At 38.8% G+C, this 24,065-nt stretch overlaps 1 protein-coding gene across 7 annotated transcripts in view; it reads left to right on the top strand.

Annotated features, from left to right (window-relative positions):
• Positions 1 to 3,503, top strand: part of SLIT2 (slit guidance ligand 2) — a 419,653-nt gene extending 416,150 nt beyond the window's left edge. For 4 of the 7 annotated variants that reach the window (XM_034771222.1, XM_034771220.1, XM_034771221.1 and 1 more), the window contains 2 exons: positions 340 to 551; positions 1,638 to 3,503. In XM_034771222.1, coding sequence (XP_034627113.1) covers positions 340 to 551; positions 1,638 to 1,879 — 454 coding nt within the window. In that variant the 3' untranslated portion in view covers positions 1,880 to 3,503. Of the gene's footprint in view, positions 1 to 339; positions 552 to 879; positions 969 to 1,637 lie in introns of all 7 variants that reach the window. The other 3 variants (XM_034771224.1, XM_034771223.1, XM_034771225.1) reach the window with 3 other exon arrangements.
• Positions 3,504 to 24,065: the final 20,562 nt, after the last annotated feature.

The following is a 24,065-nucleotide window of genomic DNA, read 5'->3' as shown; positions in this document are numbered from 1 at the left end:
ACTCTCATTAAATGTGTGGGTGCATGAGGAATGCGGGATTTATTTAATTGTGACCTGTACAAGACTTCCATAACACATCTACAGTGGCTGTTTTCTGGCAATAACAGAATAGTGTTCTATACTGCAGCGTATTTTCTGTAAATTTTCATATAAAACAATTATATAAAAAAAACCTGTTTAAACCACTTAATTGCATCTCACTGAAAAAGTGCATTTAAAAAAAAAGTCTCTAAGCAATTGCTTTTTGCGTACAATCCAAAGTATTTGTAGTTAATGTTGCTTAGCCTAAACTTTGATGAATAATTTATTTTTATTCTCTTGGGCTTGTTTCCCCTGTAGATGTGTACATGGTACCTGCTTGCCAATCAATGCATTTTCATACAGTTGTAAATGCCTGCAGGGACATGGGGGAGTCCTCTGTGATGAAGAGGAAGAGTTGTTTAACCCCTGCCAGTCCATCAGGTGTAAACATGGAAAATGCAGGCTTTCCGGCCTTGGGAAACCATATTGCGAATGCAGCAGTGGATACACTGGGGACAGCTGTGATAAAGGTAAATAAGTCAGCATGCTATCATTATTTGGTGTTATAACATGAATAATCAAAACATTGCCAATCTTTTTTTTCACAATAGACATTTGTGTTGTTGTTGTTTTTTTTAATACATCGTAAAGGGCTTCTCTCAGTGAGAGAAAAATCTAACAAATTTGCCCATTAATTACATATTTACACTTTGAAGATTTTTTTCATCGTGTTTTGCTGTGAAAACATTTCTCTTTTTGCTTTTATTGAGAAGCACATTTTTGCTATATATAACTATTACCTTTTACCTGCTGTATCTTTCTGTATTTATTGTTTCTCTGTCTTCTGCAACTGAGAAGCCAAATCCAATGATTCTGCTCCTAGTTTTATCACAAACTCTACTTTTGACCTCTCAGCTTCAACTGATATATCACAGCGAATTATGCAGGTGAGATGGATGAAAACAGGATGACTTTCTCCCCTACCTTTTTTTTTTCCTTTTGTCTGTCAAAGCACTTCCTTTCTGTCCCCCCCCCCCCCTTTTTTTTTTCTCTTACCCCAGCTGGCATTTATTTATTTCGTATTGTGCATCAGTGTGACTACAATAGACAGGTAGAACTTTTAACAGATGTCACATTTTTAGATGGTTTTATACCTCAGTAATTTATGAAGTTAGTGGAATGTGTATAACCTGTATTAAATAATAGACTGAATAATATTAGACTCCAGAGCTAATAAATTAAATTGCATGCTCTATGATACATTTCCCTATGGTAAACAGAACCAGCTGCAAGCAATGTAAGAACAAAGATGTGTATTTGCGTAATAAAGATTTTATCTTCCAATTTTCTTGTAATTGTACTAACATTTTATTTATGGTTTATATATACACACAATATAAACGTTACTGAAAATAAAGGGCACAAAGAAGGTAAAATTCCACATTAAGAAAATAATGCGAGAGAAATCATTTGTTTCTGATCTATAATGAAAATCAAACTCTAAAATAGCAATTGTATTTAGAAGCATGGCATCTTCTTAGCTAAACTGTGTAATAAACACCATTCTGTGACTTGCATCTTTAAATCATACATCATTTTGTTTTTGTTTTTCACAGAAATCTCTTGTCGAGGGGAACGAATCAGAGATTACTACCAAAAGCAGCAAGGGTATGCCGCGTGCCAGACGACCAAGAAGGTATCGAGACTAGAATGTAAAGGAGGATGTTCAAGTGGGCAGTGCTGCGGACCACTAAGGAGCAAGAGACGGAAATATTCTTTTGAATGCACTGATGGGTCCTCATTTGTGGACGAGGTTGAGAAGGTGGTGAAGTGTGGCTGTACAAAGTGCCCCTCCTAAATGTGTCCCTGTCACACTTGTCTTTTGAAAATGTTGTATCCTTATTGACCATGTCGGACTAATTAATGCTTCATAGTGAAAATATTTGAAATATATTGTAAAATACAGAACAGACTTATTTTTATTAAGAGAATAAAGACTTTTTCTTCATTTGCAAAAAGATTCAAGTGCTTGAACTGAGACTTTTCGTAACCGAGAGGAGCTTTGAAGAAAAAAAAAGACCCTTTAACATTGCAACAGTGATGGGAAACGTAACTGCTTTTAACATGGATTCTTCTTTATAACATGCTGAAGATAAACTGATATTATACACATATGACTTCCAACCTACAGCTTATTGATGAAAAATTTACCAGAACATGAGGCTTGTTTTTTCACTTTCATATCAGAATATTTTACTATGTTGACAGACCATACCAATTACTTAGTTATAGATGATGAAGAGTTGTGGGTGAAGGGAATCAGATTATATTGGTTTAACAAATGTATGTGATGCATTTTGTGTGGCATAATTATTAAGCATCTGCAGAAGAGGGGGTGCCCATTTAGTGGATGGGAGAGGTTAAAATGTGAGAATCATGAAATCTCCTGACGATGTGTACTTTTATGTCAGCATGTTAGCAAAAGAAGCATACAAAAAGTGTTTATCTACCCTATTCCAGTATTAATTTTTTTGTAATATAAATGTTAAGGGGATGATAAAAATAGATTATTGATGGATAAATTAGTAATAATATGGATTTTTGTTTCTATGAGTTCTAAACAGCTCTATACAGTATTCGGGTTCATTGAGAAATATTTATTGTATCAAAGTACATTGTACTTAACCTTTTTAGGCATCCCTTTTACTGTTTTTCAATGCTTTAATATATATTAATTTATATTTGTCCTGATATTTTTGTATTTTGTTTAAAAAAAAAAAAAAAGAAAGACTTAAAAATCAGGATTTTTTGCAATAGAACTAACATAGCATGTCCTCTTGGGGTAAATGTGTTTGGTCTGGTTTTTTGTTTTGTTTTGTTTTGTTTTTTCATTAGCATCTCACTACTTGGTGTCTGAAATGGAAGTGATAATAGTCTGCAGTTCTCACATACAGCAGACATTCAGGACACCTCCTGAGAACTTGTAACGTATGAGAGAAAATGTCTTTACACTAGATGGCAAATGTATAGAAGTAAATTTTCCCTATATATACAGTACTTACAGAAAATAAAATGGTGTGTAGAAAATGACACTAGAAAGTAGACCTTTACAAATTAATATTCCCTTGGACCTTTTTAAAAAAAAGAAAGAAAGAAAAAAGGCTGTACTATCAAGGACTGTGACTTTTTCCAAATAATAAAACTACTTTATTGCCCTAATGTTCCCCATGTTAATATGTTGCTGCTAAATTACAATGTAGAACTGGTAATGATTCATAGTGGGTTGTATTCTTCTTTCAGTAAATCCCAGGATACCCTGTAAAAAATGCAGATGTTTTTTCAATTTTATTTTTTTTTATTATTTTTTTTTTTTACAGAAAAAGTTAGATGTACATGTGTAATGCAGTGTGCTTTGTCTTATTTGGACTGATATCAGTAATACTACTGATGTTTGTAAATTAAACAGATATTTACTTCATTAATAGCTCTTATTTGTGTTCTTCTGAGGAGTTAAATTGTTTAACAGCTTTTAATTAAACATCTGTCATTACAAAGAATATTTGGGGGGAAACAAAGTAAAACCCAACACCCATCTAGTGTGTTAATTGCTACTTATTCTAATTTAATAGAGTACTATGTGTACCCAACAATCTAAACACATAAGTAAAAGTTCTTGCCCCACGACCATGCAATCTTAATCACACTGATACAATACAGCGTCAGTGTTAAGCACAAGAAGCCTATATTTTGATCAGCAAGGAGAAAGGTGAAAAGGGGTTTTTTTGTTGTTGTTTTGTTTTTTGGATTTTTTTTTTAAATAAGTAAATTTGAAAGTGGAAAAGGGAAGTGAAGGTGTGTGGCACAGAAGAAACAGAATGCTGTTTTAAGGTATGGCCTGAGACAAGACAGGATAGGAAGTAGTTATGCAGAAGACTAAGAGCAATATGGAGAGCAAGAAAACAATTAGGAAGCAATGGGAGCAGAGATGTACATAGATTAAAGTTTGTCCTCAGCTCCAAGGCTTCACGCAAAATGCTTGAAAATGATGTACACAAAGGAAGCCAGAGAAAGGACTTGGGAGAGGAGGCATTATTCTGAGCAACAAGAGAATTAAAAGGTATCGGTTTTATAACTTACTAGGAAAATATCATAGGGACTATTGTGATTTTCTAGTCTGACCTCTTGTATAAAAAAAAGGACATAAAACTTCCCCAAAATAATTTCTAGAGAACATTATTTAAAGAAAATCAAATCTTGATTTAAAAATTCAATGATGGAGAAATTGATCCAATGGTTAATTACTCTCTCTGTTAAAAATGTATGCCTTATTTCTGATCTGAATTTGTCTAAGTTCAACTTCCAGCCATTGAATCATGTTACACCTTTCTCTGCCAGATTGAAGTGCCCGTTTTTAAATATTTGTTCTCTCTGGGGATACTTAGAGACTGTAATCAAGTCACCCCTTAACCTTCTCTTTGTTAAGCTAAATAGATTGAGCTCTTTAAGTCTATCACTATAAGGCATGTTTTCTAAGCCTTTAACCATTCTCATGGCTCTTCTCTGAACCTTCTTAAATTTATCAACATCCTTCTTAAATTGTGGGCAACAGAAATGGACACAAAATTCCAGCAGCGATCACACCAGTGCAAAGTATAGAGGTAAAATAACTCCTCTATTCCTATTTGAGATTCCCCTGTTTATGCATTCCAGGATTGCATTAGCCCTTTTGCCACTGTGTCACACTCAGAGTTCGAGGTCAGCTGATTATCCACCATGACTTTCAGATTTTCAGAGTCACTTTTCCCAGGATAGAGTTCTCCATCCTGAAAGTATGGCCTGCATTCTTTGTTTCCTAGATTATATGGGTTTTTTAGCCATATTAAAATGCATGTTGTTTTCTGGGTCCCAGTTTACCAAGAGATCCAGATCACCCTGAATCAGTGACCTGCCCTCTTCCTTATTTACCACTCTCTCCATTTCTGTCATCTGCAAACTTTATCATTGATGATTTTATTTTCTTCCGAGTCATTAATAAAAATGTTAAACACCATGGGGGAGGCGGGGAGATGAGCTGGCAATCGCGCCTCCAGCTCCAGAGTGGTGGAGGGTGAGGGTTGGGGCTTCCCCCTGCAGCAGGGTGAGCCACTGCTCGTGGCTTCAGCCCCTTAGCGGGCTGGCAAGATTTGGGGCTTCACCCCTGTAATGGGGCACCGAGACTAGTGTGTGATTCATTTCAACTGTTGGTACAACATACTGCTGTGAATTGCTGTACTCCGTAATGAAGTTCGTAAAATCGAAACATTGTGCAGTCCTTACAAATCAACATCTGACCAAGCTCCTCCATACCACGTTGACAACATATCAACCAGATTTCCAAAGATTTTCGACCAGGATGGAGACCCACAAGCCCTCTAGCTCTAGCAGTAATTAGCTGTGATACAGTAAGTAGGATGTTAATATTTTTAAAAATGCATGTGTAAAGGTTGTTCGTGTCTTGCAGCTCTCGAACATTTGAAGATTATCATATGTGGCTCAGAGGGTCGGTAAGTTTGGCTACCCCTGATATATAGGATACAGAAAAGAGGAAAAGGAAGAGTTGTAGTCCTCTTTTTAGTCCTTCACTGGTCCAGAAGGCAATTTGGACTTGCTAGACAGCCAAGGATCCCAGGTTATATCTGAAGAGAACACCAGACCTCTTGAAGAAGGGACTCTGTCATCCAGACTGGGAACACCTACAATTAACAGCCTGGGCATTGGAAGAGAAGTATAGTTCAGCATGGAGTCTCCATTAGCCTGTAATATAGTTTGGTATCCAGACAGAACTCAAACAGGATTTCATTCATTGATCTGGTAAAATTTACATTTTAGGTGTGAGAAGAAACAAAAAACTCATTGCAGTGCCAGTAAAATGGGGGCCCGATCATGTTTAATCACAATGACAAATTAGACAATAAGATGTGGTTGGCCTTTCTAGTTGCCATTACCTCTAAAAGGCAAATTTTGGAATTAGTTTCCATATTCATACAAGAATCTCACTGCCTTTGTATACAGAAAAGGTTATTCATATAGCTCCAGAAACCTTTCTGTTCAAGATAAATTCCTCTTTCCACAGTTCCTGGGAAACAGCTCTCCAATCATTTTGCTCTAACTCTTGAAAGGTTGTGGTATAAGTGAACATTCTTAGAGCTTTAAAGACACATCTCAAGCATATGGAATACATATGCCAGTTGTATCCTATTCATCTCATTCTATTCAAAATTCCAAGGCCTTATAGTTGCTGATAGCAAGATGTAAAAATCATGCACCAGTTGGCATGCTAGGCATCTGGGAAACTATTCACAGCAGTCCCTAGAGGCACTGGGAGAAAAAGTATATGAGCCTCACCAGACAAAATTTTGTAAAGTTACCATTGTTCTGCAAAGGCATCATTTGATAGGAACCTGCTTCCAGGTTGGTTCCCACATAACTCCTTAATTTACAAAGTTCTTGCTTTATTGAGATGGTGGGGGGACGACTTCCATTCCTGCCTATTATTGTAGTATAATAATTAAACTCTGATTGTCCTTTCCCTCCCTACTTCCAGGATTCACTGCTTGCTTCTTCCCATGGGTAATGGAAGAGGAGTAAAACTGCAACAGAATGAGAAATATCTTGCCTGATAATTTTTTTCTGTTAGCACTTTTCTCTGAATTCAACCCACCCGGGTAGTCTGGTAAATGACCAGAATAGAAAATTTCTTGAAAGGGAGAATTTTATCAAGTTGTTGCATAGTGTTTCTTCAGCTATAATAGAGCTCTTCTGGTAGCCTGAGCTGAAGGGAGGAGCTTAGTACACTCCTGGAGCCTCCAGCAACAATGGACTGCCTCCGAATTCCACAGTTGGGGGCTTTAGTCCATGAGTAATGAATTCGGGGAGAAGCTGCTAACAAAGAAAATTATTAGGTAAGAAATTCCTCATTCCAGTGTAATAAAACACAGATGGGAAAAAGCAACCCAAAGAGAGAGTTAACAGCTATATTCACTATTCTCATGAGATTAACTCAGGGTTGGAGGGTACGTTCCTGCTGCTTCTGTTCTGGCCAGTGTCCATGGGGTGATAGCCAGCAAAAGAACATGACCCGAGGAAACGTATTTGGTCAGTGCTGAAAGCCATTTGTCAGTCTGAGAAAAAACAGTCATCCCTTGAACAGCACCCCGACCTTTGGCTTTCTAGCATTCCCACAAAATTGCTCCAGGTCTGCAGAGTGATACCCATGCTGCAGGAGTTCTCACCCCTGGGAACAGGCTTCAGAATTGCTTCCCAGGCCCATAGCTTCATTTCAGCATGCTGATCTTTTCACTGTTTTCTGCCCTCTAAGTTTTGAAATGTCTTTACATTTCATTTTGCCTCAGAGTAAACCAGCCTGTACTGAAAAGAGCCTGCTGTACTGAGCCTCCCTGTTTAATCTTATTAGCTGCCTTACACTAAATGCAGGATGTCCAGCAAAAGCAGTAGAGACTTTTCTTTATGCTCTTTTCCCAGGATGCACTACCATTTAGGGAACAGAGGACTTACCTTGGGATGGGGGCAAGAGAAGAAGTGCATAGCTCAGTTGACCCTCAGTTCCAGCTATGCATAGTAGCAGATAACATGTATAATAGACTAGAATTCTTTTTCTCCTTACAACTAGGAAAGCATTATATTAACTCTTTCCCGAGCATTTTATTTGTGTCTATCAGTGCATATTCATATATTTTAAAAAGAAAAAAAACAAAATGTAAAGTCCTACATCTACCCAAGATGCTACCTCTCATTATTTTTTCTCACGATTCATGAGGTGTCTACCTCAGAGCCTCTCCCTCAAAGTCCTTACTAAGTCTACTATTCTCTTCCTGAATTTTATTAAGAAGGCAAAGCACTGATCTGGATTCCCCAAAAGATTTTTTCCATTATGCAGCACATGTAGTTTAGCTGTGGAAAAATAAGACTTCCAGAACTACTACTCAAAATTGCCTTTTTTGCAGCATCTAGTTTGTATCTCCTGCCTGTGGACTTGGATCAGTGAAAATTTTGTTTTTTGTCCCAAAATATTAAATCCCTTTTTTGTTTTTAGCTTTGTTAGGTGTTTTCCATATTTCATAAGTCAGGTCAAGGTATAATTAATGTGCCATGATTGCTTACTCTCTCATTAAGGTCAAATACAAAGTAATTCTTTATATATGGGCATAAGGAATAAAAACCAAAAAGTGAAACAAATTATGGGTACCCACTACAGATCACCAGGAGAAAAGGAAAATGAGAATGGGGAAAAGAGGTACACACTCTAAAGATACTTCAAGCTACAGCATACTGTACTCATGAAGGAACTGACCAGCAGGCTAGCTGTTGGGTAATAAATACAGCCAAAGAATTCCAAGTTATGCAGGAGGCAATTTTGTTATGTTTCAGAAAATAGTGACACCACCCTGAGGAGAAGCCATCCCAGATCAACTTTATATTGATTGATCAGGAATAGAGAAATTAAAGGACCACAAGTTATTTGAATTCCACGAGGTAATTAATAGGCTCATTAAATACAGAGGAACCAGGGTATTCAGAACAAGGAAATAAAAAACCTAGCGTGTCAGATTCACTAGCCATACTTAAGCTGCTTTGAGCTGCTCCAGTGATACAAAGCAGCTATGAACCCAACTTAACTTGCCAGAAGCCACTAAAGTTTCTGTGTGCTAGAAACTGAGTTAAAGTAAAGATTTCAGTGTATGCAACTGTGTGGTAGGGTTGCCAAACCTCCAGGATAGTCCTGGAGTCTCCAGGCATTAAAGATTTAATCTTTAAAGATGATGTCATATGATGAAACCTCCAGGAATATGTCCAACCAAAATTGGCAACCCTACCCCCTGGAGATCCTCAACTGAAGATCTTTTTGTTGCTCCACTTTCAGGAGACTAAAGGGGAGGCTCATGCTGCCCCCCAGTCCTGAGGTTGCCTAAGATCCCAGGGAAGCGAAAAAGAGAACATGCTTCAACTTTGTTGGTCCTCTCTAAAGGAGTGGAAAGGTTTTTTGGTGTTCCCCTCCAGGAATAGGGGTCAAAACTACACTAAATACTAGAGCAACTTTAAGGGGAAGTGAGGGAGGGTAAGCCGACTTTACTATAGTGAAATAGCTTATAGTGAGGTCATTTTTTGAAAATTAAATGAAAAAAGGACTTCATTGTGATTCAGTAATAAATGGTTACAGAAAACAGATTGTCCTTGTAATATCATAACTCTCTCTAGTTATATTCATATCAGGGTGGAACATGCACATTTATTTTTCCGGAAGTGAACTTTCATGCTTTTAGATTTCCCTGAGTAGCTCTGAACAATAGCAAGTCTGATTAGAGATTCAAGATAACTAGGAGTCTGGAAGTTTAACCTAATCCATCTTGACTGTGCAACATTTCTGTGTAGAACACACTGTAGTTCACACTGGATGACAGCATATCTATTTTAGTTATACACACTGAAATGGCTGTGCACATATGGAAATCACTATTTTTGTTTTTAGCCACTTTAAGGGATCTAAACTGTGTAAAACTTTCTGTAATGAAACCCGAAGACTTGTGTAATGAAACTTGAAACTAAACTAAATTCTTTCCTGATTTCAGGCTTTGCTATAAATCTGAAACCTGTGTCAAGTTTGTCTAGATTTGCAAACCATTTGATGAACCTGAGATGATTTATGTTTTCAGGTGAAAAACAAAAACACAAAACAAAAAAGGTTTTGTATGGTTTAGACTCAAAAGCAGGTATAACAGTTGTTTCGATTTAGTTTCACTTTGGCTTTTTAGGTTTGTTCAAATCCAAAACTCTATGCAAACTTCAGCACATCTGAATTAAAACAAAATATGCCTAGCCCTAGTAACTCTACAATGTAAAATAGTCTTGCAGAAAACCTCCCCATCTTACATTTTCTCGAGAAATCTGAATTTAAATTACAGAAATATGAGGCGTTTGGAGAGAGGGAAAATGAAGAATAAATATAGTAAAATCTTAAATTAATCAAACTGTACCATAAAATCCTATGGATAGAAGTTCCATGCTTCAATAATAAGAGTATAGAAGTAGGGATATACTACCAAACACCAGGATGGTGACAATGACTGTGAAATGATCAGGGAAATTAGATAGGCTGAAAAACCAGTAATGGGGGATTTCAATTACCCCCATATTGACTGGGTACATGTCACCGCAGGATGGGATGCAGAGATTAAAATGTCTAGACACTATCAATGATTACTTTTTGGAGCAGCTAGTCCTGGAACCCACAAAGGAGAGGCAAGTCTTAGTTTAGTCCTAAGTGGAGCACAGGATCTGGTCCGAGAGGTAAAAATAGCTGAACTGCTCAGTAATAGCTACCATAATGTAATTAAGTTTAACATCCTTTGGGGGGGAGGGGAAATACCAAAGAAACCCACCAGAGTAGCATTTAACTTCAAAAAGAGGAACTACACAAAAATGAGGAAGCTAGTTAAATGGAAATTAAAAGGAACAGTCACAAGAATGAAATGCCTGCAAAGTGCATGGACACTATTTTAAAATACTATAATAGAGGCTCAGATGAAATGTGTATACCCCTGATTTAAAAAAAAGTAAGAGGATAAAAAAAAAAGTCATAATGGCTAAACAGCAAAGTAAAAGAGGTGGTTATAGGCAAAAAGGCACCCTTTAAAAGTTGGAAGTCAAATCCTACTAAGGAAAATAGAAAGGATCATAAACTCTGGCAAGTCAACTGTAAAAGTATAATTCAGCAAGCCAAAAAAGAATGTGAAGAGCAACTAGCAAAAGACACAAAAACTAACTGCAAAAAATGGTTTAAGTGCATCAGAAGCATGAAGCCTGCCAAACAATCAGTGGGGCCAGTGGACTATCAAGGTATTAAAGGAGCACTCTAGGAATATAAGGCCACTGCAGGGAAGCTAAATGAATTCTTTGCATCAGTCTTCACTGCAGAGGATGTGAGGGAGATTTCCACACCTGAGCCATTCCTTTTTGATGCCAAACTGAGGAACTAGCCCGGATTGAATTGTCAATATAGGAAGTTTTGGAACAAATTGATAAACAGTACCAAGGATAACAGTCACCAGGACCAAGGTTATTCACCCAAGAGTTCTGAAGGAACCCAAATATGAAATTGCAGAACTACTAACTGTAGTATGTAACCTATCACTTAAATCAGACTGTATACCAGATGACTGGAAGGTAGCTAACATAATGCCAATTTTTAAATAAGGCTCCAGAGGTGATCTCAGCAATTACAGGCCAGTAAGCCTAACTTCAGTACCATGCAAATTGGCTGAAACTATAGTAAAGACAGAATTATCATCAAACACATAGATGAACACAATATGTTGGTGAAGAGTCAACATGGCTTTTGTAAAGGGAAATCATGCCTCACCAATCTCTTTGAATACTTTGAGGATGTCAACAAGCATGTGAACAAGGATGATCCAGTTGATGTAGAATATTTGGACTTTTGGAATACCTTTGACAAGGTCCCACATCAAAGGCTCTTAAGCAAAATAAGCAGTCATGGAATTAGAGGAAAGGTCCTCTCATGGACAGGTAACTGGTTAAAAGATAGGAAACAAAGGGTTGGAATAAATGGTCAGTTTTCACAATGGAAAATAGTAAATAGCAGCGTCTCCCAAGGATCTGTACTGGGACCTATGCTGTTCAACGTAGTCTTAAATGACGTGGAAGAGAAGGTAAACAATGAGGTAGTGAAGTTTGTGGCCAATAATAAATAATTCAAGATATTTAAGTACAAAGCAGACTGTGAAGAGTTACAAAGTGATCTCACAAAACTGGGTGGCCTGGCAACAAAAGAGTAGATGAAATTCAATGCTGATAAGTGCAAAACAATGCATATTAGAAAACGTAATATTAACTATACATACAAAGTGATGGGTTCTAAATTAACTGTTACCACTCAAGAAAAAGATCTTGGCATCATTGTGGGTAGGTCTCTGAAAACATCTGCTCAGGGTGCAATGGCAGTCAAAAAAGCTATAGAATGTTAGGAAAGGATAGGTTATAAGACAGAAAATACCATGATGTCACTATCTATATCCATGGTATGTGCACACCTTGAATACTGCATGCAGTTCTGGTTGCCACATCTGAAAAGAAGAGAAGGACAATAAAAATGATTAGGGGTATGGAACAGCTCCTGTATGAGGAAAGATTAAAAAGATGGGGACTGTTTATCTTAGAAAAGAGGTGACTAAGGGGGATATGATACAGTGAATAAGGAAGTGTTATTTACACCTTCATGTAACACAAGAACCAGGGATCACTCAATGAAGTTAATAGGCAGCAGAATTTAAACCAAACATAAGGAAGTACTTCATTACACAATGTGCAGTCAACCTGTGGAACTTGTTGTCAGGGGATGTTGAGAAGGCTAAAAATATAGCTGTGTTCAAAAAAGAATTAAATAAATTCATGAAGGATAAATCCATCAATGGATATTAGCCAAGATGGTCAGAGATGCAACCCAATTGTCTGGGTGTCACTAAACTTCTGACTGCCAGAAGGTGGGACAGGACGACAGGGAATGGATCACTCAATGACTTGCCCTCTTCTGTTCATTCTCTCTGAAGCCTCTGGCAATGGGCACAGTTGGAAGACAGGATTCTTGGCTGGATAGACTATTCATCTGACCCAGTATGGCCATTCTTATGTTCTTATTAACAACATTTTCCCCCATGTTCTGAGAACTAAGAACATTGTTCTTTGTTAAGAAGATAGATTTTATTTCTCTATCACCTAGCATTTTATTCATGGTATTCACAAACTTGTTAATTCTCATTTATCAATTCTTAAAATGGTGATGACAAGCATCAGTAGAGAACCAGTTTTGTCAAAGGAGGAGTAATGTTCAGAGAAATCAATATAGAGTTGTAACTGAAAATAAGCGAGAGTGGCTGAAAATACTGCATGGAAATGCCAGCTATCGATTACAGTAGCAAGGTTTCCTACCTTCCCATTTTCCAGCCACATTTTTTAATCAGTTTTAAAATCTGGAGATCATGGATGTTGGGTGTCACCTCCCAGAGAGTAATAGTGATTGCAAAGAGCTCTCTACATCATGATTCTGTACACTTGGCTGTTTCAAGGAATGCCTTTTGATTAGTTATAAGGAAACTCAGGGCCAAGTTTTCCCCCACCTCGCTCCTTCAGACTTCTTGATAGTTCTAGATGTAAAGACCATATTCTAATGCAGATGCACAAGGAAGCAGAAATACTGTTGCATCAGCAACCTTATTTTTGCACCTCAGCATGCAGTAAGATGGGGGTGCAGGACAGAAGCGGGGGTGGGGCTGATGAATCTATAGTTACACTGGTCCATTCACCATTCCCCAATCCCACAAGAAAGAGTAGAGTAGTGGCTGTTGAGCAGATTCAAATGGGAGGCGGGTTCCTCCACAGAGACCTTTGGTGAGTAGCTTGGACAGTCCACTGATTCCAGGACTTGGCCATAAAGAATTATGTAAACATTCTAAACCAGATTATTTTTAATGTAGGAGTTGGTTTGTTTTTTTTACTCTCCAATCTGTGAGAATATACACTGAGACTGCAGTAATTCTTCTGTAGATGAAAGTCTTCTGTATACACAAGTGTGGCCTTCGAAATTTTGGCCTAAAAGCCTGAAAACAATGTCACGCATGATTACTTTATCAAATTTTAATTAATGGACTAATGCAGGGGTTCTCAAACAGGGGGTCGCAAGGTTATTACATGGGGGTCATGAGCTGTTAGCCTCTACCCTAAACCCCGCTTTGCCTCCAGCATTTATAATGGTGTTAAATATATAAAAAAATGTTTGTAATTTATAAGGGGGAGTCACACTCAGAGGCTTGCTATGTGAAAGGGATCATCAGTACAAAAGCTTGAGAACCACTCGACTAATGGGACTATCTGTACCCCAGTACATGAGTATTCAAACACTGGTTTTTGTATAAGGGCATCTTATACAAGAGATGGGTGTTCATATGCACTGGGAAATGTTTTCTATTTTTATCAACTATATATATTGTCAGTGTTTAAAATAGACTCTGTTCAGGCTAAGCTAGCTAGTCCTGAACCCCAACCACAGCCAATAGCAGCTAGATCATGCATAAATCAGTTTGGGCTACCTATTTAAATACTCATGAAGCTTTTCATTTCACTCTAGATCAAAATGCTGTTCTCCTCCATCCCTAGGATAAAAGTGTATCTAAGAGGTTCTGAAAAGTGGCTCATAATTATCCTGGTTGGATGTAGAGTTTCTTACGATCTTTGATCTATAATGTAGTAACGTGTCAGCCAGACCAAAGTAGTTTTATGTGTAGTAAATAAGACAAGCTGAGTAGCTTTATGGTTAATTGATTAAAATGTTCTAAAGAAGGTGCGAGATCAAAGAGCAACTTAATGGTTTTATGTTACTCTAGAGAACTGTCAGTCCACTCGTCTGACAAGGGTGACCTTGTGCAATGAGGTAACATGCAATTTTTAAAAAGCCCCAAGCCTCATATTGTGTTTATTTAGCTTTGGCACCCTTATTTCCTTTAGAGGAATATGTGTGTTTTGTTTTATTGCACCAATGCTGTGTGACAGGTTACATTTTGTTATCATCTTAGGTGATGCAGTACAAAAATACAATGAACAAAACTGGCCACTGTCCATACGCTTTCCCTGACAAACTCAGATTCACAAGCTGCCGCATCATTAGTGGAAAACAGTTTTAAAAAACACAACTGATGGGCAATTCATCATACGGGGCCTGTGAGTTGTTGAGCCTTCTCAACAAACCCCATTAGAATCAGCCCCATAATGAAGAGTACTTTGGGGAGAGGGAGATGCCCAAGGTCATTTACTTGCTGATCATCAAAATTCAACATGTTTTAATGGCATCATTCTTTGGCTCACAGAGTTGAATATTTTGGGGAGGAAATTGTTAAAATAGCTCCAAAAAAATAAAATAAAAAAAAAAGTAAAAAAAAGGAAAGAAAAGAAAAGACCTACAAATGTGTCCGCTTAGGTACTTATATGACTCCCATCATTACAGAACATGAGCAACTCACAATCATTATTGGATTTTGTCCTCACAACACTGTGTGGTAGGGAAGTACTATCCCCATTATACAGATGGGAAATTGAAACACAGGATAGCTTAAGTGACTTGCCCATGGTCACAAAGAAAGTCTAGGGCTGAGCCAGGAATTTAACATATGGTCCCAGACCAGTTCCCATCCATTTGACCATCCTACCCTCTGCCAGTTCATACTTTCCCATCAACATGAAGGTAAGTAGATGTATAGTTAAGGCACGAGATGGCTTTAGATACCAAAACAATATAGGACCCTACTCCTGCTTAGTGTTTCCCATTCTTGGGTTTCTCAAAAACTGCACTTCCTTGCTTTCAAGTCAAACACACATACCCTTCTTAGCATCTGTGTTATTAAAATAACACACTTCAAGTATCAACTTAAATGAGAAAATGTCTTGTTCTGACTCTACAGTTTTTCCAGCCCCTTGTTGTGGTCAGCCTTTCTTTTCCAAAACCCAGGTCCTGCTGCCTGGCATTTCCTCAAGCCTCTTTCTCTTAAGGCTCCTGCCCCTCACTGCAGGTTCTCCAGCTAGGCCTTTCCCTTTTGCTGGTGTGGAGAGACAGTTTCCCAGTCCTCTCTAACCCTGGATTCCCTTCAGGTCTCTCCCCTCCTCAGTGATGGACTAGACTCCTCACAGGAAATCCAGCCCCTCCCACCCTGGCTATTATCAGGAGATTCTGGTCACCTAAATTCATCATTTGGGGCTGGAAAATGAGGCACAGGTGAGACTGATCCCAATTCCCTAAAAGGGTGAGTCCTCATTGGTACAGGCACCTGTGAACCTCTCCAGCACTCAGCTCCATAGTAATTAGAGATATCTCCCAACTCAGGGAAAATTGAGCAGTCTTTCCAATCACACATGGCTCATACAGTCTCAGTATCATACTTTGACTAGACTCTTCTATTTATGTGAAGATATCCATCTCAGTTCAACAACTAGCCAAATCTTCCTGTCACTCCACACTTAAAAAAAAAAAGGCTAACTAATATCCCACTTCATTGCTGCTCCTGAGACCTTCATGCTGTAGCAAATGGTTCTCAAACTTTTGTGCTGGTGACCCCTTTCACATAGCAAGCCTCTGAGTGTGACCCCCTTATAAATTAAAAACACTTTTTAATATATTTAACACCATTATACATGCTGAAGGCAAAGCCGGGTTTGGGGTGGAGGCTGACAGCTTGCGACCTCCTATGTAATAACCTCGGGACACCCAGGGGGGTACCGACCTCCAGTTTGAGAACCCCGCTGTAGCACGAATAGGAGCTTAATGCTTTCCAAGGTAAGAGAAAAACAGCCTATTTGAGCTCACCCATTGGAAGCTTTGCTATGTAACTAATCATCTCTCTTTCCTAGGGTCACTATGAACTAAGAACCTTTGAGCAAGGGGAACTGCTATGTTCGGGGATTATGCCTTTTGAGACACTGCCAACTGGGCCTTTGTTTGGAAAGGAAGAGTTTTATTCATAGTCCCAAGTTAAATAAAAACTCTTGGAAAGTCAAATCAGAAAAAAAAATACTTTGCCTTGATTTTGTCACGTCACTTGGGATTTGTCTTACTAGAAAGGGTTATCGTACAGTGACTGAGAAGTTGATTCTTCTGGAGACAACGTGATTTACACTACATGTAGAAAAATGGAGCTAAAACTTTTGCTATTCAAATAAGGACTTTGTCTTAGAAAATCTCTTTACTTCATACAAATCATAAATATGTCTTTTGGAGGTGTCAAGTCCTTATTTTGCTCTGTAGTTAGAGTTTGGGACTTCATATTAGTGATTTTATGATTTTGTAAATACAAATAGCAAAGAATTGTGATGATTTAATATTCAATGCACACACTCTATTCAAGTACAAATGGTGCCTAGAGGGTCCATAAAATCACTGAATTAGGCCCCACAAAATCTGTTTTATTGCATTCTACCTTGAAGATACAATTACTTGCTTTAATATAAAATGGTCATACTCTATTCTTCAAGGTGATCAAGTGTAGTTTTGTGGATTGCAGTTTTTTTTGTTGCTAAGAATTTATCAAAGCCTCTGGGTTTATCACCTTCCACTTTTTCTTTAATCACATTTTTTGTACTGAATGCTTTTCTCCATCCACTCTCCCCTATATAGATCTCTCAGTCGCAATCCCATTCTGAGTGTTGGGCCCAATTCTCCCACTGCCTGAAATGGACTTATATTTGGCTCTTATATGTGCAGTTTTCATGTTCTAAAGTATTTTTAAAATAACACTAGAATTTGTAGTTCATTGTTTATCTTTCCAAGTTAGGAGTGGTTCCTAGTGTATGTCCCATGTTCACCTATCAGAATGTGCTTACTAATTATTTGATTTCCATTTATATTAATTGGCATTGAGTCTTTCTACATTTTGTAATGAAACTTTGGCTCTATATTTATCACCAAGCTGCATATACTGCATCTAACACTGGCAAATAGAACTGAGGTCTTTATCACTTTAGTTACAGGAGACTGCGGTGTCTCTCTATTTACATTTTTCTATAGATCACTTTCCAAATTATGCCTATCACCTTAGCAACGAGGTGCCTCATTGCATAAACAAAAAAAAATAGGTCTAACAAAAAGGTCTATGTAACAATGTTCCCTTATGTTATGTCCTGAAACTCTCCAAACAAGGGCTCCGGTGGACAGCCCGTGAAAGCGGATTGAAAGAGCAAATAGCTGAAGATATAAAAGCAAACTTCAAGAATTTCTTAGGTATATCACAAAACAAACAAGCAAACAAACCAAGAAGCTTGCACAAGAATTGGTCCACTGAATCACCAGGAACTAAAAGGAAAAGTTAAGGACATTGGTGGGAAGACCAAATGATTTCTTTGCATCACTTGCACCATCGAGGATGCTGGGGAGATACCTGTTCTTTCCTGGTAATAAAGATGAGATACTATTAGAAACTAAGGGGTTGCAAGAAGAGGTGATAGAGTAAACTGATAAATTTAAAAAAACAGTAAATCACCAAACATAGATGAGATTACAGTAAAGAGTCCGCAGAAGTTTAAGTATGAATTAGCTGAACTGCTAGCTAAAATGAGCAATCTCATTAAAAACAGCTACTATACTGGTGGATTGATGAGTAATACAAGTTTCACTTGTGTTTTAAAAATGCTCCAGGGGTAATCCAGTGAATTAAAGACTAGTAAACCTTACATATGTACCTGGTAAATTGGTTGCAACAATAATGTAAAGAGAATAATAAAACATCTGGAAGATCATAATATGATAGGGTTTAACCAGCAGTTCCTGCAAAAGAAAATTCTGTCGGACTAATCTGTTAGAACTCTTTGAATGTGTCAAGGTAGTGGACAATGGGGAACCAGTTGCTACTTATTTAGACTTTCTCAAAAGGTCTTTGACAAGGTACCTCACAACAGGCTGCTAAAGAAACAGAGTAGAAAGACACAGTATTGTTGTGGATCAAAAACTGACTAAGAGATAGAAAACAAAGAATAAAAAAAAAATGGTCATTGCCTTTTTAACTCAAAAGGAATCAATTATTACATAGATTTCTAACTGGTAATGTGATGTCGCCTCTAACAGTTGCAAGCCATCATACAATCAATTACATAAAAACTTTCATTCTGTTTGACAATGATGCTGTACATTACTTTCCTATTCATTTATTTAGATTTAAATAATAAAAAGACACCTATACAAGCCTCTAGATGTTCTAATATTAATCAATAGTAAACAAAATCACAACAGCCTTAAAATAATCAATCAACAGGTATTCAGGTATGCATCTACAAAAAAACTACTTTCTACTCCTTTACCATTCTTGAAAGTATTCTCTCATCCCATTAAACAGATATCTTTTGCAGAGTGCCTGGAAAATCACCTATGTGTTTCACATTTCATATTTAATTTACTACTTAGTTCAATCTTCATCGATTGCTTCACTTTACATATTTTAATTATTAATTATTTGCTGAATTCCAATTATTTAGAGTACAGGACAGTGTACCATTTGCAAGAATGATTTTACCTGATGGCTTACAAGATGAGTTCAGAATTACATCCATTATTTTAAAATTGCTCCAGAATACTAAAAATTGTGTTTCTGTGTTTTAGCTGCTAAGCACTTACTTCACTGTAGTTAATGTTAAATTAAACTGATAAGTCATGAATGGAAAAATACTCAAAGGATCATTCCTTATTGCTTTCGAAACAATATGCTGTTAGTAATACACATCGCTTAACTAACTGCATTGTAATTACTATACTATTCTCATTTATGTGGATGTAAATTTACAAATAAACCAGTTGATGTGAGAATACTTAGCCGAAACCCTTGGAAGACACCATCAGGGAGGAAGACCTTGGGAGACATCTTCTGAGTTGGCTAAAATTATTGATTGCACCAGGAAAATACACAGCATTCATAATTCAGTATATACTGGTCAGCGACTGACAAAGTGGGTATTCACCCACGAAAGTTTATGCTCCAATACTTCTGTTAGTCTATAAGGTTCCACAGGACTTTTTGTCGCTTTTTATAGATCCAGACTAACACGGCTACTAGCCCTCTGATACAGGTCAGGATGGTGTTGTACTAGCATTTTAGGAAAGACACCACCATAAACAGAAGTAAATTGTGAGCAAGATTTATCTAAGTTAATATAATCAATTGTTGGAGTGTGTGTGTGGGGCCTCCAGGCTGAGCCTGGGGCAGGGGGTTGGAGTGCAGGAGAGGGTGTAGGGTGCAAGCTCTGAGGGGGAGTTTAGGTGCTGGAGGGGCTCGGGGCTGGGACAGGGGATTGGGGTGCGGGAAGGGCTAAAGACTCTAGGAGGGAGTTTGGGTACAGGAGAGGGCTCCGGGCTGGGGAATCATAGAATCATAGAACAGGGTTGGAAGGGACCTCAGGAGGTCATCTAGTCCAACCCCCTGCTCAAAGCAGGACCAATTCCCAACTAAATCATCCCAGCCAGGGCTTTGTCAAGCCTGACCTTAAAAACCTCTAAGGAAGGAGATTCCACCACCTCTCTAGGTAACCCATTCCAGTGCTTCACCACCCTCCTAGTGAAAAAGTTTTTCCTAATATACAACCTAAACCTCCCCCACTGCAACTTGAGACCATTACTCCTTGTTCTGTCATCTGGTACCACTGAGAACAGTCTAGATCCACCCTCTTTGGAACCCCCATTCAGGTAGTTGAAAGCAGCTATCAAATATCCCCTCATTCTTCTCTTCTGCAGACTAAACAATCCCAGTTCCCTCAGCCTCTCCTCATAAGTCATGTGCTCCAGACCCCTAATCATTTTTCTTGCCCTCCGCTGGACTCTTTCCAATTTTTCCACATCCTTCTTGTAGTGTGGGGCCCAAAACTGGACACAGTACTCCAGATGTGGCCTCACCAATGTCGAATAGAGGGGAATGATCACGTCCCTCAATCTGCTGGCAAGGCCCCTACTTATACAGCCCAAAATGCCGTTAGCCTTCTTGGCAACAAGGGCACTCTGTTGACTCATATCCAGCTTCTCGTCCACTGTAATCCCTAGGTCCTTTTCAGCAGAACTGCTTCCTAGCCATTTGGTCTCTAGTCTGTAGCAGTGCATAGGATTCTTCCATCCTAAGTGCAGGATTCTGCACTTGTCCTTGTTGAACCTCATCAGGTTTCTTTTGGCCCAATCCTCTAATTTGTCTAGGTCCCTCTGTATCCTATCCCTACCTTACAGCATATCTACCACACCTCCCAGTTTAGTATCATCTGCAAACTTGCTGAGAGTGCAGTCCACGCCATCCTCCAGATCATTAATGAAGATATTGAATAAAACCAGCCCCAGGACCGACCCTTGGGGCACTCCGCTTGATACCGGCTGCCAACTAGACATGGAGCCATTGATCACTACCCGTTGAGCCCGACAATCTAGCCAGCTTTCTATCCACCTTATAGTCCATTCATCCAGCCAATACTTCTTTAACTTGCCGGCAAGAATACTGTGGGAGACCGTATCAAAAGCTTTGCTAAAGTCAAGGAATAACACATCCACTTCTTCCCCCTCATCCACAGACCCAGTTATCTCCTCATAGAAGGCAATTAGGTTAGTCAGGCATGAGTTGCCCTTGGTGAATCCATGCTGACTATTCCTGATCACTTTCCTCTCCTCAAAGTGCTTCAGAATTGATTCCTTGAGGACCTGCTCCATGATTTTTCCAGGGACAGAGGTGAGGCTGACTGGCCTGTAGTTCCCTGGATCCTCCTTCTTCCCTTTTTTAAAGGTGGGGACTACATTAGCCTTTTTCCAGTCATCTGGGACCTCCCCCGATCGCCATGAGTTTTCAAAGATAATGGCCAATGGCTCTGCAATCACATATGCCAACTCCTTTAGCACCCTTGGATGCAGCTCATCCGGCCCCATGGAGTTGTGCTCGTCAAGTTTTTCTAAATAGTCCCCAAGGTAGGGGCTTGGGATGCAGTAGGGGGTGCAGGCTCAGGGCAGGAGTTTGGGTGCGGCAGTGGGCTCAGGGCTGGGGGTTGGGGTGTGGAAGGGTGTGAGGGGTGTGGGCTCCAGTCAGGAGGTGCTTATCTTGTGCAGCTCCTGCTTGGCAGCACAGACCAGAAGCGGCTGGCACATCCCTGCGGGAGGGGGAACTGGGGGCCCCACGTGCTGCCCGCGCCCGCAAGCTCCCATTGGCTGCAGTTTCTGGCCAATGGGAACTGTGGAGTTGGTGCTCGGGGTGGGGGCAGTGCGCAGAGACCCCCTTGTCCCTGCCCAGGAGAGGTGTGGGGTCAGGGCAGGTATGGAGCCTGCCTTAACCCTGCTGTGCCAATGGACTTTTAGCACCTAAAATCTCCCAGCTTGGTTTTAGTAGTCTCCGGGAGATAGGGCCTGATTCCAGGAGACTCTCAGCAAAACTGGGAGGCTTGGCAACCCTAGTTAGGTGGGGAAGCATACCATGCAAAGCAACAACTTCCCTGCCCTGCTCACTTCCTGCCCCCAATATGTTATCTTCAGACCCAAGAGCCTTGGCCACATGGATTACTCCTAGCACTGGGGAGGGGATGGGCTTTCATGGTCTCCTATGAATGGACAAAGCATTTATTTCCCTGGTTATTATTACTTCAATGCAGGGGCCATAAAGTTCAATGAACTGCCCTTAATCAGCATTTTATATGTCATATATGCTCTGTTTCCTGGTCTGGGATAAAATTAGAAAAAGATTTCTCAGTAAATAAAACAGTTTCTCTGGCAATTGAGCTAAGAAATGTGTCTCCTTCCTATTCAGCAATCTCTTCTATTTTGGCACCTTTAATATGTGAATTAATAGAAGATTTTATTTTTTCCATGTTCAATTCCCCAAACTGACAGCAGCAGCAATAGAACAATGAGGAATGGGTAATATTACAAACAGCTAGCACAGGCAACGTAATGAACAAAAGACAGTGAATCATCACCACCAAGTGGACAAAATAGAAAACTGAAAAAGACGTATCTCTGTGGATTACTTCTTTTTCTGGCGCTCTGTTAGAGAAAATGTATCAGAACAGTCTGTACTCACACTATCAGCCTAATTATCAACTGTAAAGAGATTTCTATATCAGTTTGCCTAAGTAGTGTATAAACTACATTCCCTCTGACTTCAGCTTATCCAGTTTAGAAGAATATAAGGGTGAATATGACAATTAAAACAACCAGTCTGCAGTAATTTGCTAGTTAGAGCAGACCAGCTCAATCTTCAATAACTGTAGGAAAGTAATTTTACCCAACTAATAAGTATATCAGATGTGAATACCTTCCTCTAAAGCATACAGCCAGCATCAAAAGCTGTTTGTGCTGCGAATACCAAATTTTGTACTACAGAAATCTGTGGGAGCAGGATCAAAGGTAAACAGGTTTTTTCCCCCATAGTATTCTAAGGTATGTTATAAAGTAACAAACCTCAAATATGAAATAGCAATCAAGCATTTCTGAATGATCCAATTAGAGAAATGTGTGAGAGACAATCCAAGCATCTCTGAATGTGCTGACAATATCTCAGATAGTTTGATTAAACTAGAGAATTTGGAGTTGAGAACACTGGTTTCCTGTTCTTAGCTCTGTCACTAATTTGTATGACTTTGGGTGTCACAAACCTTTCTGTATCTGATTTACTGTGATCACAGGCATACTCTAATCCCCTGTGCCTCTGTTTACAAGGATTCTAATAATATTTGTGAACCTTCATAGATTTGGTATAAGGCTGAATTAATGAATGTTTATGAAGTGCCTTGAGGTCTCTGGATAAAAGGCACTATAAAAGTTAAAATATCATTATTGTATTACTATGGGTTTCTAACTTATTTGTCATAGGTAGCCACTATGTTACATGGGACCATACTAACACCTAAAATGGTAGGGTATTAGGAGTGCTTGATAATGGCATACCTAAGGCTCATACATCTAAAGTATGCCACGTGAAATGAATACATCTTGAGGGGGGAAGGTCCCAGAGCCCAGGCTCCAAACCATGCTCTGATTCATGAAAAATAACATAGATTAGAAAAATATCCATAAAATATAATGGCTTTGGAATGCAAATGTTAAAGAATGCAGGTAATTTTATAAATGATTATAACCTATTCTAAAATGATTGCAATAAGAATTCCCACATGACCAGAAAATAGTCATAGCACAATAGTTATCTCATGTCTAGCGTTGTTGATGAGGAAAGCTCTGTTGTGCTTTAGGCAGAACCTCAGTGATGCTTTGGTTTTCCTAAACACAGGATTTTTAATTGAAGTTTGCCTTGCCTTGTAATAAGCAATTTTCCCTTTGCAAGAGAGATTGTATACCTGTAGATGGTGGTGTCACCCCAAGCAGCTGTTACAGAAATAATGCTGTTCAGTACAAAAATATATCACCAACACCAAGCAAAAAAGAATAATGTCTCAGAAAGGCAGTACTGGTGACTCTTAATGAGGATAAAAAC

This window comes from Trachemys scripta, chromosome 5, assembly GCF_013100865.1.
Source record: "Trachemys scripta elegans isolate TJP31775 chromosome 5, CAS_Tse_1.0, whole genome shotgun sequence".
Taxonomy (NCBI): Eukaryota; Metazoa; Chordata; order Testudines; family Emydidae; genus Trachemys; species Trachemys scripta.
The sequence above is the reverse complement of the archived record's forward strand: the minus strand, read 5'-3'. Positions and strand labels throughout refer to the sequence as shown.